At 46.6% G+C, this 23377-nt stretch overlaps 1 protein-coding gene across 3 annotated transcripts in view; it reads left to right on the plus strand.

Annotated features, from left to right (window-relative positions):
• Nucleotides 1-2281: 2281 nt before the first annotated feature.
• Nucleotides 2282-23377, plus strand: part of TYRO3 (TYRO3 protein tyrosine kinase) — a 42442-nt gene continuing 21346 nt past the window's right edge. The window contains exons 1-8 of one of the 3 annotated variants that reach the window (XM_027706633.1): nt 2282-2706; nt 6074-6257; nt 8331-8431; nt 12491-12661; nt 15357-15443; nt 19416-19531; nt 22387-22564; nt 23008-23150. In XM_027706633.1, coding sequence (XP_027562434.1) covers nt 2619-2706; nt 6074-6257; nt 8331-8431; nt 12491-12661; nt 15357-15443; nt 19416-19531; nt 22387-22564; nt 23008-23150 — 1068 coding nt within the window. In that variant the 5' untranslated portion in view covers nt 2282-2618. Of the gene's footprint in view, nt 2707-6073; nt 6258-8330; nt 8432-10752; nt 10858-12490; nt 12662-15356; nt 15444-19415; nt 19532-22386; nt 22565-23007; nt 23151-23377 lie in introns of those variants that run through there. The other 2 variants (XM_027706637.1, XM_027706643.1) reach the window with 2 other exon arrangements.

The raw sequence follows: 23377 nt of genomic DNA on the forward strand, positions 1-23377 counted from the left end.
GCAACAGAAGAAGTAAGGAAAGGATGTAATCCAGGGAGGCATCAGCTGTGTTCTGTGTGTGTGTGAGCAGTGAGCACTGTCACTGATGTTACGGCCTACAGAACAAAGCCATGGCGCTTAATTCTGTGGCACAAGAGGCCAGGAGAGATTATTTGTCTTTAGTTCCTAAAAGCATTTCAGACTCACCAGTTCCTCTGATTTCTGCATGGTAATAATTCTCCCTAAGTTTTTTGATTTCAGTTTAGGCTCCAATTGGTAGTGCATGCAGGATTTCAGTCCAATTTTCGTATGGGTCTTCCTGCCTATCATTGTTAGCACAAAGCCCTTCTCAGAAGAGCTAAAGCCAGACCCCCTGAAGGGGAAGGTTCCCTTTGGTCTGCTGCTTCCAGCAAACCTTTGGTCTCTTACACCAGCCCAAAGTCTGGGCTGTGCCATACTATGACAGCTTTCTGTTGGGTACTCTCCTCTCTGTAGATGAAAGCTCCCTTTTCCAACCCCTTCTCAAAGCCTTTGGGAGCATTGTGCTTGACATTTGGATGAAGCACAACATGCCTGTCAAGGTAGAAGCATGCTCCAGGCACACCATGTGGAGTCAATGCTCCCTTGGCTGATGCCTCCCCAGTAAGGCTTGGCCAAGTCACAGCACTTGCCTGTGCCTTCTCACTCCTGCTTGTACAATGGAGTGCTTCCTGAGCCCATGGGAGCAGTGTAGTGCTGTAAGCCTCTGCAACTGTAAGGCTGGAAGAAATTCTTAGAAGAAAATCACCGTAGAAACACAGTATTATTCTAATGGCCATTAGTTTTTCTCATGAGACCACTAAAATCTGCAAAAGTAGCTTCTTTCTGGAAGGTACTATTGCCATGAGTAAGTGCAGAAACACACCATGCACCCAGATAGATGGGTGTATATGGATACACGGGGGAGAGGCAGCAGTGACAGTAAGTGCACGTGAAGCTTTTAGCAAGCATCAGTGCAGAACCTCTCAGCCCGAGAGCTGTCGTGATCCCGGTGAGAGGCATGGCACGATTTCCCCAGGAGCACCTAGGCTTCCTAAGAGCTCTCGAATAGATGGCTTGTCAGTGTCTCCTCCCAGCCACCTCATTGCAGCAGGAGACACTGGGGAGGGAGTGACATTTCCATTCCAGTAATGAAATCTTGGCATTGCTCCAGTCCCCTAGGAATTCCTATCAGAAATGTAAATGACTTGGGGGAGGGAGGAGTGAAGATTAGCATTTGGAATGGAATTATGTGATCTTCTCCTGCCTCAGTTTCTCCATTCTCCTCTGGGGGATAAGGCAGTTTGCCTGCACCCCTCCGTTTAGCCAGTCTTCCATAGTATTGCAGGAGCTGCTAGGCAAGTGCTGCTCACCGATGGCTGTGGTAGAGCCGAAAGCTGCATCGTGTTGTAACGATATTGCTCCTTACGGTGCCTTTCAACCCAGATTTTCACCGTAACTCCTACGAAAAGGCAGCACCGGATTTTTTTAAAAACTGCAGGTGACTTTTTCCACGCCGTGCTAGTAACCCCGTGGCAGCAGAGATCTCCCTCCTCAGCTCTCTCCCTACTTTTCCACTAGCGGAAAAGAGGGCAGGGCCGAGCCGATCCTGCTCGAAGGGCACGGGTGGATCTTGCCGGTGCTCCACCACAGGTCAGGGGTGGCCCACGGAGGCGGCCGGTATCCCCAGGGCCGGGGTCCGAACGGTGATGGGAGCGTGGCCGGGGGAAGGAGCCGGAGTGGGCAGGTCGGGGGAGGTGGGGCTGGAGGTGCTATGTGCATGAGGCGGGGTGCCGCTCATCCCGGCAGAGCCTTGGTTTGGGGGGACTGAGTCCCGGTGGTAGCCTCAAGCCCTTCTCCCCTGGGGGGCTGAAGGATGCGCGAGGGGTCCTGAGGGGCCAGGGTGGCCTCCTGATTCCGCATGTAGGTAGGGGGGTAACCGGTGGCCCGGCAGCTCCCGCGGATGTGGGTCACCCCCTCCCGGCGCTCTGGAAACCAGGCCGCCCTGGGGAGCAGCCCTCGGGGGCGCCGCCTCCAGACACCTCCTTGGCCCTCTGCCGCTCCCGCCCCGACCCGTCCCACCCTGCCGGGGGCTCCGAGCCCCGGAGCCGTCCCGGGGCGGCGGGGCGAGGGCGGCAGGCGCCGTGATTCGCCGCTTAGGGGGCGGTGGGCGCCCGATCATGCATATTCATGAGCGTGATGTCAGAGGGAGAGCACAGCGCGCGGTGACCGCTCCAGAGCGCCATTTCCTGGAGGAGGCGGCGACGGCTGAGTAGGGACGGACAGACGGACGGACGGAGGGACGGACGGACGAGCCGCGTGGCGCCGCGGTGGCTGCGAGCCGGCAGGGGGAGATCGCCCGGCGGTGGCGACCGGACCGAAGCGGACCTGACCCGACCCCACCGACCCGCGCCGTCGCCCCGCGGCAGCTTCTCCCGCGGCTCGTTTCGGCCGGAGCCGCAGCCAGAAGTTTGAGCGTCCCCGTAGCCCCCCGGGCGAGCCCGGTGTCGGGCGGCGACGCGGGGCTTCCCCAGCCGCTGTCGCCACCACCGTCGCCTGCACGGGCGGTGGGAGCCCCCCGCGGCGCCGGGAGCAGGGGGGAGGATGGTGGTGCGGGAGCGATGGAGCTGAAGCGGAGCATGGCGATCCCGCGGCTCCTCGTGCTGGGACTCTGGGCTGCGGCGCTCCGGGACATCGCTGCCGTGGCAGGTGAGCGGGGCTGACAGCCCGCCGGCGGCGGAGGGTGGCGGCGGGGCAGTGCCCCCCGAGGTCTCTGGGCGCTGCGGGAGGGGCTGCGGGGCACGGCTCCTGCTGCTGACAGGGTCCCCCCGCGGGCAGCCCCCGCCTCGATGCCTCTACAGGTGTCGGCGGGGGCTGAGGGCGAGCGCGGGTTCGGCCGCCAGCAGCGGCCGGATGCTTGCGGGCCGGTCGCCGCGGTGCGGGATCCACTCGGTGCGGCGGCCGCGGGGCCTCGGGCAGCCACAGGTGGGGTCGGGGCCGGCCCGGTTTGCCCCTCTCGGCTGGGTGCGGGGGCTCCGCCGTGTTCATGGGGCCAGCGGCGGGGCCAGCGACGTGGCGCTCGGGAGCCGGCGGTGCCGGCGGGGAACCCGGGCTGTGCGAGCCTCGCCCGCCTGCGAGTAGAGCGGCGAGCTGGAGCCCGAGTAATCCTCCCCGGTGTGTGCGGAGGCACTGCTCTGGTATGTGCCTGGCGCGGGTCGTCGCCGAGGAAAGCCGGGCGCTAGCGCATTCCTGAGTGGCTTTTGTTGGTTTTCCCCTCCTGAACTCGTATTCCGAAGTTTCACCTCCGTGTCGGCAGGGAAAGGCAGCGCGTTGGAGCGTCTCGGCGTCCCGGCCAACCTCCTCTCGACTTCGCTGGAGTTTAGCTCCGCGCTGCATGTGGAGCGATGTGCGTGCAGTGACACGGAGCTGGGGGGGCTGTGGCACAGGTTGGATCGCTAGATCAGTGTCCTAAGGAATCTGAGGAGCGAAAAGCCTTTACTTTGGCGAGCATGATTTCTTTCTCTCCAGTCTCAATATAACTTCACATAAAACACACTTTGTTCCTATGAATGAAAATATTCAGAGGTAGCAAGTTTAAAAAACAAACAAACATATATGTCATGTATTTTGACAACTAGTTTGTTCTCTTGCTGTCAGTGCTTACAACTACCTGGTAAGAAATTTAGTACAGTTTGTTTCCTATCTATACATTTCAAGATCTGCAGCTCTTACAGGTAGGCTTGGCGGAACCTATTTGGATGAGATGATTTCTTGTATGGTCAAGAATGTTGTCAGGTGAGAAATCGTGAGTGGGAAAATAGAAGGAGGAATAGGTGGAAATTAAAATCCCTATTTGCCTCTTATGTGATTCTCCCTGATACCTACAGAAAGAGATGCTGCAGCCAAAACTGCATTTTTGTCATGTGAATTTATTAAAAATTCCCAATATGTAATTTTTCATTTCGGTTGATATTGATGGAGGGATTATACCTGGACCATGTGTACAACTCAGACTGAACACTTGTACTGTCTGTTAATTTCCTACATCATTAATTTCTATACAAAATGAAAACCATAAAGGGTCTCTAACAACATTTCTTTGTTTAATTTGTGACTAACTCTTTCAGCATGGCAGTCTGAAGGAAGCTTAGTAGTTTGGTTTTCCATGAAGACACATGTAATGAAAGTGTCTGTCAAGTTGTGCGTGTGTTCAGCAGCCTGGCTACATTAATTTTCTGTAACGCAGAGAGAGCTGCTATGAAGCTTTCATGTTATATTCCACTATCATGAGGGGTGAAAGGGAGGATGCTTTCTGGCATGCACTGGGACATGTTGTTTGTGTTACGTTTGAGTTAAGTAATGTGAGTTTAGATCATCCTCACCCAAGGTGATTAAATCCTTAAGCCTTAGCCCAGCAAACGAGCTGTAGCAACTAAACTAAAATGATCAGCTTGTCTGGTTTCCAATGCTGTGAATTTTTGTCAATTAATAACAGCAGATAGAAAGGCAAAAGACTGAGTGTGGGAAACCAGCTGTTAGCAGGCTGGGGGATCTCATTAAGGAAAGGAATAAAGACCTTCTGCCTGCGTTCTGCATTTGCTCCCAGGCTGCTGGTACTCGTCTGGGTGCAGGCTGCTCGTGGCAGAGCGCTGGCTGGTCCCACAGTTTTGGTTCCCCTTCTCCCAGCACACTGTGAGTTCCTCTGCTGCTGTGCTGCCTGTGAGGTGGTGCCCTCATGGCTGTGGGAGGTGGCGTTTTGGCAAGAAGGAAAGGGGCACATCAGAAATCTGTGTTGGATTACTGATAAGACTATAACAGAGTTTGAGAGCAACAGGGCTGCTCTGGATTTCACTACTGTTGTTTTTCTTTCTGGCTCTGGGGGCTAGCAAGGCATCCTGTGAGAAGCTGACCAGCTAGTGAACTGGGAGAAGTTGTAATGTGTGGGATATATATGGCTGGGCAAGAGTGATGGAGTCATTTTTTTATGAAGGATGTGGAGTCCACTGCCAGGGCATAATATTGAGTTAGGTTAGACCTGTTCTGGTCTGTCAGTCCTGTGCCACTGCATAGGAAATGGCCACTCTCCCTAACAAAACTAACTTTACATTTATTCTCTACCTTCCTGCTTTCCCACGGTCTCCTTTGATCTTCTGGTTCCTCCTTTATATGCCTTTCTTTCTTAAATGCACTTAGATAGTTGGCTTCCATGTCTTCTCATGGTAACAAATTCCATATATTTGCTTCTGCTTGAGGGAAACACTCCCCATCCACCCACGCATGTAACAGTGCTCCAGGCCAAATTCTGATCACTTCTGTGTCAATATAAACCTGAGCAGCTCCACCAACTCTGGCCCTGCTGCTTTGGGGTCGCAATGGTATAGGTCTGGCTGCAACGTGGTCCTTTGGCTGGACTGGAGGGTCCTCCAGGGAGGCTCATTTGAGCACACACCCACATCACGCAACACAAATATCTGTTCTCTAAACAGTTCTGCTCCTCAGCAAGGTATGCTGTGGAATAGGCTTTGCTTTCATGGGTTTTGCAAATTGCAGAGAATCTCTCTGTAATGCAGGGGAACAGTGTACACTGAATAACAAGACATAATTGATTCTTTCTCATATCCAAGCTCTTTGCAAATGCATACAATGGAGCAAGCACCACGATTTCTTAGCAGCACAAGAGCACCGTAGCTTAAATCCAAGCCTGGGGAAAAGGGGGAGGTGTGGTAGCCTATTGAATGAATGCAGTTAGCACTGCTGGATCACTGACACAGTGAACCTCCCAGCATTTCTGTCTGTCTCTGCTTGGGCACTGCTCTGCAGATCCTCACCCTGCTGTTACATGAATTGGAAAAATCCCTATGTATACACTGAACTACCATTTTTCTCCAGGAATTTTGCTTTCAGTGCTTGCATTTGACTATTGCTTAGCAGACATAGTAGAGCAGTACTGAAACTAACACACTGTCTCAGCGTGTGCTGGTAGGGTATGTAATTCCAGACCACCAACCTAGAGTAATTTGCTGTACTCCAACCCCCCTTCTTCTGGGGGTGGGGCGGAGTAGTATTTTTTTTTTAGGTGTGAAATTTACAGGACCTCCAATCAAATTAAAGGTGTCCCAGGGTCAACCCGTGAAACTAAATTGCAGCCTCGAGGGAATGGAAGATCCCGAGATGTTGTGGATCAAGGACGGAGCAGTGGTGCAAAGCGTAGACCAGGTGTACATTCCAGTAGATGAAGAACACTGGATCGGCTTCCTCAGGTACAACAGATGCAGAGAAGGAAGAATAACGTGGAAACTATTGCACAGTTTTCTGCTATCAGCTATATCTATGCAACAGCAGTGCCCTCAGTGGGGCAGGGTCCTTAGGTCTGCAATTCAGTGTGTGACAAGGGCATAACTGAGAGCAGAATTGAAGCCACTGAGCACTGAGATTTTATGCACTAGAACCATATTGGTTTCCCAACTCCTGTGGGGGCAGGTGCTTTGCTAATGCCTGTGGTGCTTGAGACATGACTTCAAGGTGAAAAGGATGTTCTTGCCTTGTTTGTTCATCTTGTTCTGCCATGCAGCAGTATAAATAGGTTTTTTCCCTCATACTCATTCCGTTGTCTTACTCTCTCTTTTGAGCTGTCAGTCTGCCTAAAGGGTGAGGATTGATAATTGAAATGAGACTCCCAGGACTACATCCCCTTCCTTTCTTTGGGTAGGTGTGTTTGTCACCTGAACCATTCCTGATTCATTTTGCAATGAATCCTAGTTTGTTCCTAGTACGTTTACACCACATGGTATTGGTCCTGCCCCATTCAGAGGAACAGAAACTCTTCTTCAAAGCAGCTCTCTGTACCTTTATTTCAGCAGAAGAGGCATGTCAGCTAGTTCTGGAAGTACTGAGTTAAACAAGACCCAAGGCTCTGCTCTGTCTTTTTTTGTGCATTAACAGAGCTTGTACAAGCAAACATGCCATCACCATGAGAGCTCAAAACTCTTGACTGACTGAGAATCACTCTTCCCTGAGCTGTGGCTTCATCTCCTATTAGGTTTCTTGGATTGACATTCCACAGTCTCCAATTCCACCAACCAAAAGTTCTGTGTTAAATCTCACCTATTAGAAACATTTTGATAGGAAAAACATCTATGCACAGTAAAACGCATAACATTATGTTGTGGAAACAGTTTGTCTTGAAACTATACTGTTTACTTCCCCCCAGTTCCACTAGTTAACTGTGCCCCTCAATCTCTTGGTCTGTTCTCCTTTCTTGCCTCTTCTTTCCTTCCACTGAGAACTCTCTGCAGCACCAGAGATAAGTTAGGATGCTAAAGCTGGATGTGTTTGTGTCTTTTTCTCCTTTTTCCTTTCTTCTCCTAAATCGACCATTTCTGCCACCCACTGTGTGGTGCAATCGCTGTGTTTCAGAACATGTGGTTGGATGGGCAGGACAGCTGATGCTATTTGAAGGTCCAGCTCTGAAAATCAGGCTGTAGTGGGTCCATTTTGTGCATTTTGGCAAACACTTTCCCTTTTCTGTCTTCATTCCTAAGATGTTCTTCCCCTTCTCCAAGGAGGACTGCCAGTGTTAGAAAGGTGGGCATCAGATCTGTGGAGAAGCCCTGCATGGCAGCAGACCCGTGGCTGCACATCTTATGGGGGGCAGTCAACATTGGTGCATTGACGGGCACTCAGAATCATACTGATGCCTTTTGTAGCTGAGGCCTTGTTGCTTTGGGACCAAATTCTGCCTTTTGCTCACCATGCACTGGAGCGGGCCAGCATAGCCTCTTGAAATCACAAACTGAGAGGCCCAAGGAGCTTTGCAACTCTTGGGATGAGAACAGCACCGAGTGCAGTTGAGGTGAGAGGGGCCCTTTTTTGACCCCCCTGTTCCTTTATGAGGCTGTTGCCAGTCCTGTCACCTAACTGAGGCAAAAACAGTCAGGCTCGTTGGAGGCTTGCAATTTGGAGTTTCCTGCTATCTCAGATGCTGTAGGCCAAGCTGTCGCTCTTGAAGGCTAGCTAGTCGTGATTCAGGATTGAGATGACCAGCCCTTCCTATCCTGAGAGGACACAGATGACTGGTTTTTTGCAAGGTTGTTTTGGAGGAAGGCTGGCTGCTCTGCTGGGGACTCTCTCCACCCACTTTAGAGAGGAGCCGCCCATCTCCACTGTTTTGCCACATGCTTTGTGCTGGCTGGCTGTTGATCTCCTCACCAAAGCTGGCTGTGTCTCAGTGGGTGTTGTCCGTGTATCTGGTTTGCCAAACAGTGAAGAGTCCTTTGGGGCAAAAACATGCTTTATCCACATAAAATATCGATATGGCTTTTGACTTTTTTCAGCTTGAAATCCGTCGAGAGGACAGATTCTGGGAAGTACTGGTGCCAGGTTGAGAACGGGGGGAAGAAGGAAGAATCACAGCAAGTGTGGCTCATAGTGGAAGGTAAGGAGTAGTAGTAGTGCTGGTTTCCTTTCAGGGCTGACCCACCAATATGCTCTAGGTTGAAGTGGTGAGAGCAGATTGCTCCAGTGACAGGCTTCTTGGCTCTGAACTGCTGCTAACTGCAGTGAAATTGCTACAGAGCAGTAGTAAGAAATAGGAGAATTGCATCAAGGAGCAGAGCTGTCAGTTCATTGCCTTCTGGTTTTATTTTGGCATGTTAGGAAACAAGATCCTTTCATGCACACACATTTCTTTCCAGCTCCTAAATCCATTGTTGCGTTCATCTCTAAATACTTTGTAGAATTGAAAGAGATCCTTGGGGCTCATCTGGCCCAACCCACTTCCCAAGGCAGGATCACAGCCCGGTTCTGTGTATCAGCCAAACAGGTCTTTGAGGGCAAGGTGCAGTTTTAGGCCAGTGCTGAGTTCTGGGAGAAGTGCTGTACAGCAGCACTTCATGGCTGTGACTGTTCCATGTGGCACTGTTTGTCCAGGGTTTTTTGATAAGAACAACTTCTATATGGTTGTCCAAAAATAACTCAAGGCAGTGTGGATTGGTGGCTTCTTACTGTCTCTAGTTTCATTTCCCTTGAGCCATGATTCTGTTAGATGCTCAGAAGCTAGTAGTCATAGGATGGCTTAATATTTGGTGAAGAAGTTGACAGGACCAGTACATTGGCAGCAAGAAGTGGCTTTTTGGATGTATTTAGTAGCATTTTGAGCCAGAGCTGAATTGACAGTCTTAAAGAGGTGGGAGCAGGGAGGGTGTCGTGGGAGATGGTGTGGTCTGGGTGTTTTACAGCAAAGGTTTCACTGACTCAGAGCCATGGAAACATTCATAGCAGCTCTCACAGGAAAAGGAACACTTAAATTCTGCCTTCCATAAATACCAGGCTTTTGTCCACCTAAATTTTCAGGTGCAGTTTCAACCGGAGAACATTGTTTACAGCTTAAAATGCTCTCTTTTGCAGTTTCTATTTCTGTCCCAATTACCAGGCCCTGCTCCAGAGGTGGCTGCATCTGCATGGTGGGTGCATTAGGAGTGATTGGGTAGCTCAGTGTGCTAAGCTGTCTGACACAAACAAGGCGCCCTTCTGGACAGCACAGGCAAAAAGTATCAAAGTCACAAAAACCAGCTGCAGCTTGGTAGGAGGGGAGTGTATTGAGAATAAAGGCCAAAGCTGAAAGCGGAAGCGAAAAAAATGCAACCAGTCGCCTTTATGAGAAAAGCAATATGGTAGCAGGTAGTTAAACTTGAACTGAGCATGTGCAATGGGAGTTGGGGGATAAAATTAGAGGTTAACAAGTAGTGATAAAGAGTGGGATTTTAAAAATGTGTCAGCTCTTAGCATAAGAAAACACCTGGCAATGCAAAAGCCTATCAGTCCCACCTTCACTGTTATCTCTATGTATTTCTTCCCTAGGTGTGCCAGCTTTGCCTAGAAATGATTACTCTATTGATAACAACTGTTGTCCTCTTTGACTGAGACAGGATTTTACTCTGGTGATTTTCAGCCTTCTGTAGGTGCTGACACCCTTCAGTGTGCCACACAAAACGAGCACGGACTATTGTTGATCTAACCTGAAGTGAGCTTGACTGGATTTCTGTGCTGTGTAATATCTGCTTTGAGATCTACTTAGATAGTCTGTATCTGCCAGAATTTGTACCAATGGCATTTGAACTGTCTTTGTAATAGAAATGTTTGATCTTATGAAACACTCATTACAATGTACAGAAACAAAATTATTTTACAAGTGTTTTCTGGTTTAGAAACTAGACTCTGGCCTTGCTGAGAACATGATAGTGTTTGTTGCCCAGAGAGGTGATCTCAGAGGCACACTGTGGAGTGTTAAAAATACAGATTATGTTTCTTACAGAACTTTCCCTCTGAAATTACACCTCTGACCATGTGGCTGTTCCTGGGGCTGCTAGCCCCCATTGGCTACAGCCAGAGCCCAAGCCACACATGTATGGACACATTCCCCTGAATGGACACTGTCTGAAAACTGAGCTGTACAAAAAAATCAGCCTCATAGGTTGGATGCTGGCTTGGAACAGGGAATAGGCAGGATCATTTCCTTGCTTTGCCACTGATTTCCTGGCTCCTGGCTGCTCAGTGCCTCCATGGTGCATCTGTGAAAGGGGCATGCTGGCACTCACCTCTTGTACCAGGAACTGGGAGGCCAAAGGTGTCGCAGACAGCGAGCTGGCCAGGTAACATATGTACAGTGCGGGTTCCTCAGCTGGATGAGTCAGCTGCACTCCCTAAGCTATGAGAGTTTTTAATTGTGGTCTTGTCTGATCTGTTTAGTTGCTCCCAAAGTGAGAAAACCTGCCGAGCTGGGCAGGATCCACCTGAAAGGTTACCTTGGGTGTCATGGCAAATGGACAGGAGGCAGGGATCCTGCTCACAGGTAGAGAAAAGGTGATTATTTTCCCTTCTAATCTTCCTTGGAGAATGAGGGCAAAGCAGGCAGAGGTGTTGCAGCTGGTATCTGGAAAGCTTATTCATTTTTATTATTTATATGTATGAATGCAATAAAAAAAAATGAAATAAAATATGTAAACAAAACCAAACAGTAAGCCATGTTGATGGATATACCTGTCCTGAACATTAACTTATGCACAGATAGACATCATTATTGCTCAAGTGACCTATTTTTAGACCTGGTTTAGTTTGTTCATTTACTTGCCACTCTAAATGGAGTCAAGGAAGGCACAAAAGAACTGCCACCTGAAAGACACAAACAGTGACTGGACAGTCAGTGAAAGACTGAGAGTATCACTTTTGGCTGTAGCTTAGGGGAAATGTCAAGCGTTAGGCTTCTAAATCCCTGTTTAGGCACCTCCATTAATTGCCTACTGGTGGAGGTGCACAGCATCTGCCACATCAGTGGAAACCCCTGAGCCTGCCATCTTTAGCCAGGGACAGACAGTGTAATTTCACCATCTGAATGCTCAATGTTTTTGGTTCCTCTGTTTCTGCAAGGCAACAAATCAGCAGTTTTCAGAACACATTTTTTCCAGCTGAGAATACCTGATTTAGGGGCAGATGCAATCAGTAGTAGCTGTGCTTGATACCCAGAGATTTTAATATAAAAGGGAACTGAATGCTTCTCTGGGCTCTTCCGCCAACCATCAGAAGTACGTGCTGGCTGTCCTGCATGGTCAGCACTGGTGCTGATGGCTGGTGAAGTTTGTGTTACTGGTTTGGAGCACTGAAACCACAAGAGTTTTGGCATTGCCCATAAGAGGAACCACATCTCTTGATGTGTTGAATTACACTCGACTATTGCCACTTAGACATGACCTGAGGTAGTTAGCATTGCAGTTGCATTTTACTCCCTGTGGGCCTGTTGTACTAAGCAAGAGTCTTTCCATGGTGGGGAACAGATAGTTACCAAGAGAGCTGTGTCCATGTTTCAGAGCCTTCAGCTCTGAAACAAATTACCCCTGACTTCAAGACAGCCTGGTTGTGTTGGTGTTAGAGCATGCTGGAAGGCATCTCCAGTCAATTAAGCTTCAGAGAGAGCATTGCAAATGATCCTAGTTTCTCACCAGGGGTTTTTTTCGTCATTCATGGGTTTGTTAAAGCCACTAGTTCAACACGTTCTCAAGCTTCAGGTTTTAATGCATGGCAAGAAGTATCTGCAGCTGGATTAGCTGTCTTCTAAAGTGGTGTCTGCCACTGTGAAAGTTATTGACTGTTGCCTCTTTAAACTCCAATCTCTTCAGCTGAAAAGTTGAGCAAATACTACCACTAAAAGCTGCTTCATAGGGGAGTCTTGAAGGACGCTCAGTGAAAGTGGTTTTTCAAAGGCATTTTGGGAAGCAAGCACTCTTTCTCTCAGATTTCTAGTGGTAGTATTTAGACATTCATGCCCTGAGGTGATCCAGCATATCTGACCCTTGGTTTTTATAAAGGGCGTAGAGGGCATTGGATTAGGCGTAGTGGCTGGGCAGATGGATGTCCAGTGTTCGGCACTGATATTAGTGGAAATAAACAATAGACAGAAAGAGTGTCTCCAGTTATTGTCACTTGTCTGTTGCTCTTCTAGGTGTGCCCTACTTTACTGTGGAACCTGAGGATGTGTCTGTCTCCCCTAATGCCCCGTTTCATATGGCCTGTGCTGCTGTTGGTCCCCCTGAACCAGTGACAATTGTCTGGTGGATGGGAGACTCTAGAGTGGGGCTTCCAGACATCTCCCCCTCCATCTTAAATGTGTCAGGTAAGGCTGCTGCCAATGCAGGGGATCAACTTTAAGCATCAGAAGAGGAGGGCTCTCTTCTGATCATGCCACATAGCGTGAGAGTGGTGTTTGACTCTGCGTTAAGGGTTGAGGGGTCATGATCACATACAAATCCAGATTGATCATCTCTTGGGGTGACAGTTGCTCAGTGTACTTTCTGCTGGTTTGAGGCACACAAGCTCTTACAGAGTTTGGGTGTGGCTGGCACTCTGTTAAAGGTGCGACTGAACAAATGATGCACTGGATGCCTCTTTTGTTCCACCTCGTGGAGGGTGTTCGTGGTTATATTCAGTGACTCTCTTGGTGCCATTTGGCTTGTAACTCTCCAAGCATTCATATGTAACAGATGACATCTCCTCCTATGCACAGCCATGCCATGCACTGCTTTCCCCTCTCTTCCCTACCCCTGCCTCTGTTCGAATGGCCTCGTCATTAAAACCTGACTGCCTCTTGTAGTTGTTTGACACTTTTAGAGTGGTTGTAAAGGTGCTGAAGTGGGCTGGTTGATATCCTTTAAGACCAAGGTTTGCCCCAGAGCAGGCACAGTGGTACAGCAGCAGTGTCAGCAGAAGAACTTGCAAGCCAGTAGGTGTTTGGGCCTCTCTTCAGACCACTTTCAGGGAAGGGCAATATATATCTACGAGGAACTGTCTGCAGCTATTCTTGTAGGTACAAGAGAAGGTTCTTACCTTCTCTTAAAGGTAACTTTATTCCAGTTAGTTGTCCAACAACTTTATGTTATGTCTTTTCTTTGGTGCTGTTTTATTATTCTCAGCATCCCCGAGCCAAAGTGGAACTAGCTATTTAGAAAGAAAAGTTTTTACAACTAAGAGTCATCTCTGGTGCCTCTTCATCAGTGTTAATGCAGTTACACCCAGGTTGAGTTTCTTTTTGTACATATGGGCCATCCTTTGAGCTATCCAATCCTATTCAGACTTCCCTTAGAACCTAATGTATATGCAAATCAAAACCTGATTTGTGATTTGTAATGGTTTTAAATCATCGGCTCCCTCTCTTACATAACCACCAATGCTCTTCCAAGTTGGAAATGAAAACTGCTCCCTTATGATATAATCTTCCTATTGAAATGGAAACTGAAAAGACAGATAGTTGAGATGGAAAGACAATAAAAAAATGTCACCTTTCCTCCACTAAACACATCCCATGGTGCCTCACAAAATTTTTGGCGTTGTGGGGCAGTGGCATGGAGACCTGAAGAAGGATATCTATTCCTAGTGATTCTTCAAATGAATTTCTGTTGTATATATTCATCACCAGCACCTTTCTTTGCTTTTAGTGTTCTTTGGGATGTCCCTTGGGCAGGTCTTGTCTTTGCAACCGAAAAAATGTAGCAGGATACGACCTGCATGGTCAGATTACCAAAGCGTATTGAAAAGACACTTGGTAAGAAAACAGGGACTGCTAGCTGAATAAAGTATAAAATTCTGAAGAAAATAATAATAAAGTACTGGATAGAAAGCAAACATTTAGAAGGTTTAGCAGTGTTGTATTTGGAATGCAGTGCTGGCATGGTGTTAGAGAACAAGCAGTTCTTGGTTTGTGGTGTGTTTTGTATTTTCCTCGGGGCAGGGCTGTGTTTGCTTCTTTCTTGGGAGATGCCTGCCACATCAGGTGCTGCTCTGCTCTGCTGCCTGGGCTTAAGCCTGCTGACTGCATTTTCTTCTTGTCCACGAGGACGAGTGGAAGAAGCTAAAATACTCTGTTCTTTGATTTTATAGCACTCCCTCCTCTCTTCCTTTACACCTTCTTTGCAATGCCATTAATCCCAGGCTTGGGAGATGAGTCAAAGGGCAAAGATATGGTGCAAGCTGCTCTGTGCAGCTCTGAAATATTTTTCTTTCCTAAAATGTATGCCCACAGTGTGGCAATCCTTGACTTTTCTCAGTTACAGCCCCGCAAGGCAACTCAGGGCCAAGTCAAGTGAAAATAGATGCTGGACACAGTTCTCCAGGCAGCTTTGCAAATCTATCTCAATTCTCATTAATTTGCAATACACATATGCTTTTTGGAGCAGCCAGACATCAGTATGATGCCATGTTCAGGCCCTGTGGGATGCATGGATGCTCACAGAAGACAGGGAGCCTAATTCTTACTTGTATCACCCCTGGAAAGTGCTTCAGTGCTGATGGAGTAGCATTTAACTTACACTTCCTTTGTGTGTCTTCAAAAGTCTAATGCAAGGTGAGGGACAGGTGGGCGTTAACTTGAAATAGGCAGCATCTGGTTGGAGATTTGCCTGGGCTTATAGCTCACTTAGAGGATAGCTGTTGCTCAGGTGCAGGCTGAGGTCCAAAGCATTGGGCATTGTATAAGCTCATGGTTCAAGACAATCCTTACTCCAAAGAATTTGAGAAGTGGACATCTACTTATCGAGCACTGTGAGCTGTGTCCCTGACAGATTCTTCCTTCTTTTTCAGTGCTTTCTGAAGCTCTTGTGAAAGCTCTTCTACATTACCACACTCTCTCCGTTAAAAATGTGTTTAGCACGTTAATTACGTGGAAATCCACATGCCTTTGATTGGCACCCAGCTCAGCCCTGCAACTGCCTGTACAGATTGAGCTGGATGTCACAAATAATTGAAATTTTCCTGAAGGTTGAAGCTGGATTATATAGCTGTTTGTGTTTCTTTTCCTTTTCTTGGCTGATCTGCAGGTATTAATCAAAGCACAGTTTTCTCCTGTGAAGCTCACAACGTAAAGGGATTGTCTTCATCTCGGACAGCCACTGTTCAAATTAAAGGTGAGAGTGCAAGAGATTGGGTAAGGGACTTGGGTTTGCTCTCTGGGGAGGGAAAGTAGGGCTCTTTAATGCAAGGGGTTGCCTCAAAGCTGCTGGCAGCCAGCACCAGTTTTAGCTCCTGGCAGTCAAAACAATGCTTTGTGCTCTAACGGCAGTTCCCACTTCCTATGCAGGGCCGTATCCCAGGCTGTTGAAAATAAACCACATCTGATTGAGGAGTGGAATTGTGATGTCAAATAACAGTTTCTCCTTGAAAAGGAGAGAGCAGGGACAGTCAAATTGTTTGTGAGAGATGAAGCTGATGTAAATCTGTAGCTGGGGAAATCTTTCCTTCTTGGAGATAGATGGGTCTTGTTAGAGCTAAAGAGGCCATTAATTCTGCTTGCTTCTATTATTATCACATTTGATGCTGAAAAAAGTCAAGGAAGGCGATCACCAGTGGCCAGTAAGGTCTGCTCATCCACACTGGTTTTATGGATTTTATTTGTTTTAATTCTTTGCTCTTTAAAAACAAAACAAATAATTCCTAGCCTGTGCATGACCAGTTGCCATTGGAAGTGCCCAGGTTGCTGTGACATTTCCTCTGTTCCTCCAGGTGACTGAAATGGGGATAATCAGAGCAATTAGTTCTTCCCCTCCTCTTCATGTTGAGATGCTTCTGCATTTAAATTTTTAGTCATGCTTTAATGCACATTTAATTACACGATCATCAGTTTCAGGAGAGGCATGGCTCAAAAATAATTTGTTCCATATTGCTCATCACGAGTAAGAGCAAGCATTTATGTCTGTATCAGTATCACAACTCATAGTTGTAGTAGCTAATATTCATTAAAGGACAGCTTAAAATCCAGCTGTAATCTACCACTCTTACAGTGTGTTTTTCTTCAGGACATTGTGGTTACTGCTATGCCAAGAATGCAGTGTGCTGAACTAGTAAGATTTATAACTTAATTTAAAACCATTTGGAGTTGTTGCCTTAAAGGCTTGTCTACACAGGGGAGTTAGTTATTGTGGAATATATCTTCTGTGGATATTTTTATCCTGGGATAGAATTTAGTTCACAAAGCTATTATGCTTTAAAAAATCTCATCAAGCCGTAATTTGAAAAAAACATTTAACATAAACAAGCTTTTTTATTTTCTGAATGTTAACATAGATTATTATTATTTTTATTAACCAAGATGAGGGGGTAAAGACCTCAGAATTCCCAGCAATTATATGTAGCCCAAAAGTACTCTATAGGGGTCAATCATCAGCTAATGGATTGTGGGAGGGACATGTTGCCATCACACACTTTTGTCTCACACACACATTTTAGAGCTGAGAAAGAGCAATCTTAAGTGATTCAACAAATGTTGCAGCAGTATGTGGCATTTCCTAGAGACAAAAATCAGGTTTTAAACAGCAAGTCCAGTGCTGTAGTCATAAAAGTTCTAACTGTAATACCTTAAATATATATCTAAAAGCATAGTTCTAAGATTACCTACATGATGAGGGTTTTCCAAATAGAAAAAGTTTGAAGATTCTAGTATAGCCCCTGTTAAAATTAAAGCAAAGCTCTTAACAAGGGCATCAGCAGGAATAGGAGCAGGCCCAAATAACGTTTGTTTAGTCCTTGATCCTATGAACATGCAGAATTCAGTGAAATTACTCCTGGAAGTATTTGTCTGTGTACATGCATATTCAGGGCCTTCCTCTCTTGCACAAATCCATCTGCTAATGAGGACTCTTAAGTCTTTCTACAATTTATTAAACAATTAGTTTCTTCTGTGTTTCCAGAGGCAAATATTTTTGCTAGGACATTTACAAACTGTTAACATTTCTTCCTATTTGTTGCTGTTGTTGTTCATTATCTATTCTCTGTAGTGCCCACAATGTGCTGGGTGTACTCCAAGCAGAAAATTACTGTTATTGTAGCCCACAGTCTCCAGTCATGAACAAAGCCCCATTGTTCCAGCCACTCTCCAAGCACAGAGGAAGTTAACTCTCATTGTGTTAACACTCAAGGTCCTATATTCAGACAGGCTTTGCCCTCCTTTATATGTGGAGCTAACACTTTTAGGGTCGTATCCCATATCCCGTTTCAGAGCACAACAGGAAACAGGAGCCCACAGTTTTTTCCCAAGACACCATGGGGAAATGCATCTGACCTTTCTACAAATTGTGGAGTTAGGGGAAAGGTGCTAGCAAGCCAAGCCTCCCAGCAACTGTGTCTGTTACATAGGGAGTGTGTTAGCAGCCAATTATTTATTCTCACTGCTGGCATAGCCCAATCCTCCTTTGGGCCTAACATCCAGTGTTGAAATTACATGTTGCTAAACCCAAAAGTTACAGTGTGTCTACAAAAGATTTGAGTTATGTTTCAACAATACCCAAGTAAGCAGTGAAAGCAAGCTTTTTTCTCCCCTAAGAGCTTACAAACCTGAACACCAACATCAAAAGAGAATGAAACAAAGATGCAGTAAAGTCTAAGTTAACTCACAAAGAACTCACTGCTCATCTTCCATCCCAGACCCTTGTTCTGCTGCCTCACCTCCCCCCCAACAATGCACCTGGTTCTTATCTACGTGGCAGCCCCCTGCCCTGTGTCCTGGTAACTAGTTAACCAGACAACAAAGGCTTTATAGGGTTAATCTGTGTCACCATCTATTCCCTGCCCCATCCTCTCCTCTAGGCCCTCTGTAGAGACCTCGGAGGGGACTTTGGGCTATGCATTTCTCCTGCAAGATGGCCCTGTGGAGATGCTGAAGGCAGCGGTATTGTGATTCTCCTTGGTGCAGTGAAAGACAAAGATGATCTCTGGCAGAGTAGAAGATGCAGCTGGAGGAATCGTGGTTTGCAATTACTTGTCCACTGCTGCTTTCCGCTGGATACAGCTCAGGAGAGGTGGAAAATTCGATCTACAGGCAGAGCCTTGTCCTGAGGACCGCTGGGTTTTTGAGGGAGGACTTCTGAGGGTACAGTTTGTTGAGGTACTACAGGAGAAGCATCACTCACGGCAGCAGTGTAGAATTTTTTAAAATTAGAAAAGGATTAAGGGAGAGGTTAATATTCATGAAGCTGGTAATTTTTTCAGGAGTGAGGTGCCTGAATGACAACAGCGACTCGGGTGAAAAAGAGATGGTGAGGGGTATATTGGGGACAATAAGAAGTAACTATGTGGAATTACATGTGAGGAAAAGAGAAGTTAAAGGGAAGCATCAAGGATCCTAAAATGATGCTGTGCTGCAGTGGTAGGAAGCACAAATAGAATATCTGATTAAATGTCCACTCGGGGAATCCTGATTTTGTTCCTGGCTGTGCCCTTAATTTGTAGAGTGGTATCAGCCATGTGACAGGCACTCCCTTTGCCTTGAATCACCCTTCTGTGAAACAGTTTATTCATCCCAAGCCTGAGGCGCAGTTTTTGGTTCAGGCTCCATCCCAGGGAGCTTCAGTAGGAGTTTGCAATGGACACCTGGAGGCAGCGCTTTCACAGCACAAAGAGGTCTACTGCAAATTAGCTTCAGGGGATTCCGGTTGCTACAGTTAACTGCCCTTTGCCTGGTGCTAGCAGAGCTGGTGTTGGAGACTGGACTGAGAACCAGCGGTGGTGGGACTTCAAAGCCCTGATTTGGTTCACAATGTAGGTCCACAGGCAATTGTGTGCACAGTGCTGAGTCATGCATTGTGATGAAGGGAGCAGGGAAGAGGGCTGAGTAGGGAAGGTGTAAACATCAGACACTGGCATTACTATCAAAGAGATCAACTGCTGCCTGTATGGCAGGCAGTGAAAGAATGGCTGCCAATAGCTTGTTCAATGTTAAAATAATTTCATTCACAACTGTCAGGGACACTCTCTAAAGATATGATATTGTACCATTTCTGTTAGTGATTTCATTGCATAATTTCTAGCCTCAAGCCTCCTCCGTTTCCCTGTGAATACCTGCTCAGTTCTGTGTATGCTGAAAGGTCTCTTTGTTTCTTTTATAGCCATGCCTCTCCCGCCTCTCAATGTAACTGTAAGCCAAGTCACCAGCAGCAATGCCAGCGTGGTCTGGATACCAGGATTTGATGGCCGTGCACCCCTCCATTCGTGCACTCTTCAGGTATGGCTTCTCTGGATTGTGCCCTGCCCTGCGTGAACAACAGGACTCTACTGAGCCAGGTCATTTCCTGGGCCATATTTTGCTCTCACAACTTATTTGAATTCTTATTTCACAGTATTAAAACATAAAAACTTAACAGAGTGCAAGTTGGGGCGTATATAGGTGCCAAAGAGCAGGTAATGAACTTCATGCTCAAAAGTTAAGAATTAGAGACTGGCCCCATCCTCCCTCACGGCAGGTTATCACATCAGTTGCTTCCGTAAGTCCAGTAATCCATACAGATTATTACACTGCAGCACACATGAAGCACCACAGCACTCTGTGGGAAGTGCCCATGAGTAGCTGTAGCTGCAGTGTGCTCATTCCTCCTGCTAGCATGGAGCAGCTGCCCCATGGTAACTTATTCACATGCAAGTGCCTGTGACTCCCATGCCAGCTGACCTCTGTGCTTTTCGGTGCCAGAGGAAATGCAGGAATCTGGACATACCAGTGAGTCCAAAGGATAAGGAGCTTGCAAAGTATAGGATGTGGTACAGGAAGGGTAGGAATGATCAAGGCAGGAGATAGATTGGGCTTTTTGGTACAAGGTCAGGCCTATTTGCATGTTTCAGAGTAATACTGAACTCTGCCTCTAAATCTTGATTGGTTTTCCATTATCAGAGACCAGTTCTGCCCAGAAAATCAAGGGTGACAATATCCGTTAGCTCTACTGGTGCAGAGTACTCCACATCTCTTGGGCTGCTTCTTAAGGTCCAATAGTACGTGTCCGACTTCAGGGAGAGTTAGTTTCTACCACTGCACACTTAAAGGTAGAATCAGACCAAAGAGCAGGTAACCAAATGTCAAAAACAAATGGTGATTCCCGAAGTGGGCTGTGCAAACACAGCTAGGCACACTCCCCATGGATTTATCTGCCAGCTGTGAATATTAGACCCCTCTGCTTTCCCTACCTGATTACAGCAGCATTTTGAGCTGGAGTGGAATTTCTATGGAGTGTTGCCAACTATGTAGAGGAGGATTATAAACTCAAGGTAATGCTAGAAGCAGTCTAGCTAATTTAATTACAGTCTACTTTTTATTTGGAGAGGAAACCAGAGATTTCATGCTTTGATGTTTATTTTCTTTCATAAGTAAAAGAAACCATCATCTTGATTTAACTCATTGGCAGAAAGAACTCCTGAATATAGCTGGCCCTGGTCTCTGGGTTTTGTTGCTGCTTCTGTTCTTGTTCGATGTCAAAAATGGTTTTCTTCCTCTGTTTTACAATGCCAGTTATCTCCGGTTGGAACAGCCTATTCTCTCTGGCTTGCTCGCTGCAATGCTAATCACCCTGGGGTTCAAGTTCCCCCTCTCACTTTTGGCAGGGGCAGGGGTGGGGGATGGGACATGTGGAAAAGCTCTGAAGCAGAGCTGCTCACCTTCTGTCCACTCAGCAGTCTCTCACCCCTTTTCTAAGCCTTTTCTGTTCGGTTTGGGGAGGGTGAAGTTCCTGCGTTTGAGTCTGGGAGCAGAGTAACTTGGCAATAACCCTCCACTGTCAGAAAACCATGCTTCCTCTGACTCCCACATTGAGAGATTTTGTGTGAGACGTTGACCCACATCTCCATGTGAAAATGCACATGTTCCTGGCTCGTCGTGCTTGCACTTCTGCTTGGAGCCTCCCAGAAGAAGAAGAGGGATTGGAACTTTGCTGTGCTTTTCTGGCACTTGGGGATTGCAGCGGGTGTGCCAGGAGCACCACTTTCAGACAGGCAGATTGCTCCTGGGATCAGGGCAGGGAATAGCAGTTTTTTGCTGTTAACACGAGCCATGTTCCAGGGTGTGAAAGGGACAGATGCAAGAGCACCAGCTCTTGAAACTGTTAAACAGAAACACATCATCAAACAGACAGGGTTTTACACAGAAGTCAGCTTGGTTTTTTCCTGCTTTGGATGACACTGATAATGACAACAATATGCTTCTCTATTCAGGAATTTTGAGATTCTTCCTTTTTATTAGGCAAATAAATCAGTGTGCCAGAATTGTACATGAGAGCGAGCAGAAGGGTGGTGAGAAAGGGAAAAATGCTGCTGCTTAAAGAATATAGAGTCCATATGACTATTTCGCTTTTGTCCATACACCCTGATTTTACTCCCGGCTTTGCTATTTCATATGCACTTGAGAAGAAAGTCTGAGCCTGGGAGCAATGCAGTGATTTCTTCTGTACAAAAGTAGGAATGTTGAACCTTTCTGTGCCATAAAAGCACTCTGTGATATCAGATTTAAATTAACATTTGTGCTGCTTAAGAGCTCAGATTTGGGGGATAAAAAAAGAAGGGTTGCAGGAGTGGCAAAAAGTTTCTTTCCAGTTTAATTTGCAACGGTTTAGTTGAACCAAGCCACTAGTGCCTACCAAGTCTCTAATCCACTATAAAACTGAAAATATACAAAATTCTGAAAAAAAGAGTTTATCAAAAAGTGACAGCAGACAACAGGAAAGTTGATCTACCAGTTTTCATTACCCAAATTTAAACAAGCCTCAGAAGCCAGCCACTAGCACTCAAAGCAACCAGGATGTTTTGTTTTCTTTAAAGGAATAATAATCAACTGTAGAATCTGTAACACAGGTAAGGAAATGCTTTAAAATAAGGAACCAAATTTTCAGCTGGTGGAAAATTGTTGTACTGCCAGGGTTAGAGTGATGTCACTTCATGATTCTTAGTTTGACAACTCCCTTTTTGGTATTTTAAGCACCACTAGTACTATATGTATTTTTACACATTCCCAAACTGACAGTTAAATGGATTCTTGTCTGTATGGACCTGTTGGTCTTATTGCTTATGGTAACTGTCATCTCTGTGTCACTCTTGGCACAGGTAGCTGAGTCACCAGACGGTGAGGAGGTCTCCACTGAAATCACCCCAGTGCCACCCTTTGCCTACGGAGTGCAAGGCCTGAAGCATTCTACCAACTACAGTGTTCGTGTGCAGTGCAGCAATGAGATGGGCAGCTCCCCTTTCACCGACAGGGTTTATTTCCAGACCCTGGAGCTTGGTAAGAAATAGCAGAGTAGAACAGGAAAGCAGCTCTGAGTCTGAAAGAGAGATGATGATAAACTTCATTAACTCCTTGCTTATTCTGAAATACAGGAAATGTTATTCTGTCAGATTGCTTGTCCACTTTAAGGGACTCCTAGAACAAAATAATGTGATTAACAGCAATGATGCACAATATAGAAATTGATCCAACCATGAGGCTTCTGCGTGCTGATCACATTAGCTCTCTAAGATTCTTGGGATCTGTGAGAGAAATGAGAGATGCTGACCAACCTATCTTCTCCACTTGAAGCAAACAAAATGCTGGTGGCTTGCAGTTGTTGTTCTCTCTCCTCACACTCTCTCTCTTCTGGCTGATCTCAGGAGAGAGGGTGAAACTGTCATTTTCAGGGTGGATTATTTTCCTGCATAGAGTGATTGTGTTCTGTACTCTGCTTTCAGCTCCAAGCAGCACCCCTCAAAATATCCACGTTATTCAAAGAGATCCTGGTCTGATTTTGGAGTGGGAAGGTGTGGCTCCAGATGTGCTGAAAGAAAATGTCCTGGGATACAGACTGGAATGGATTCAGGATAATGTAACTCAGGTAACAGATCAAGAAGGTAGCTGGACAGAGAGTTGGAAAATGTTCATATTAAATTTTATAGGCATTAGGGTTCCTCATTCGTACCGAGGAACTAGATTGCTGGCATTGCTTTTGTATAAATGGATCTATTCTGATTTGAGAGAACTCCTCAGTATTTAGCCTCAAGATTTAGGGCCATTTCTTCCTTCCTGGCATACTCAGAATTCCTTCACTTAAATGTTCATCTG

The sequence above is a fragment of the Neopelma chrysocephalum genome, unplaced genomic scaffold, assembly GCF_003984885.1.
Source record: "Neopelma chrysocephalum unplaced genomic scaffold, ASM398488v2 Primary Assembly neopelma1_24, whole genome shotgun sequence".
Taxonomy (NCBI): Eukaryota; Metazoa; Chordata; class Aves; order Passeriformes; family Pipridae; genus Neopelma; species Neopelma chrysocephalum.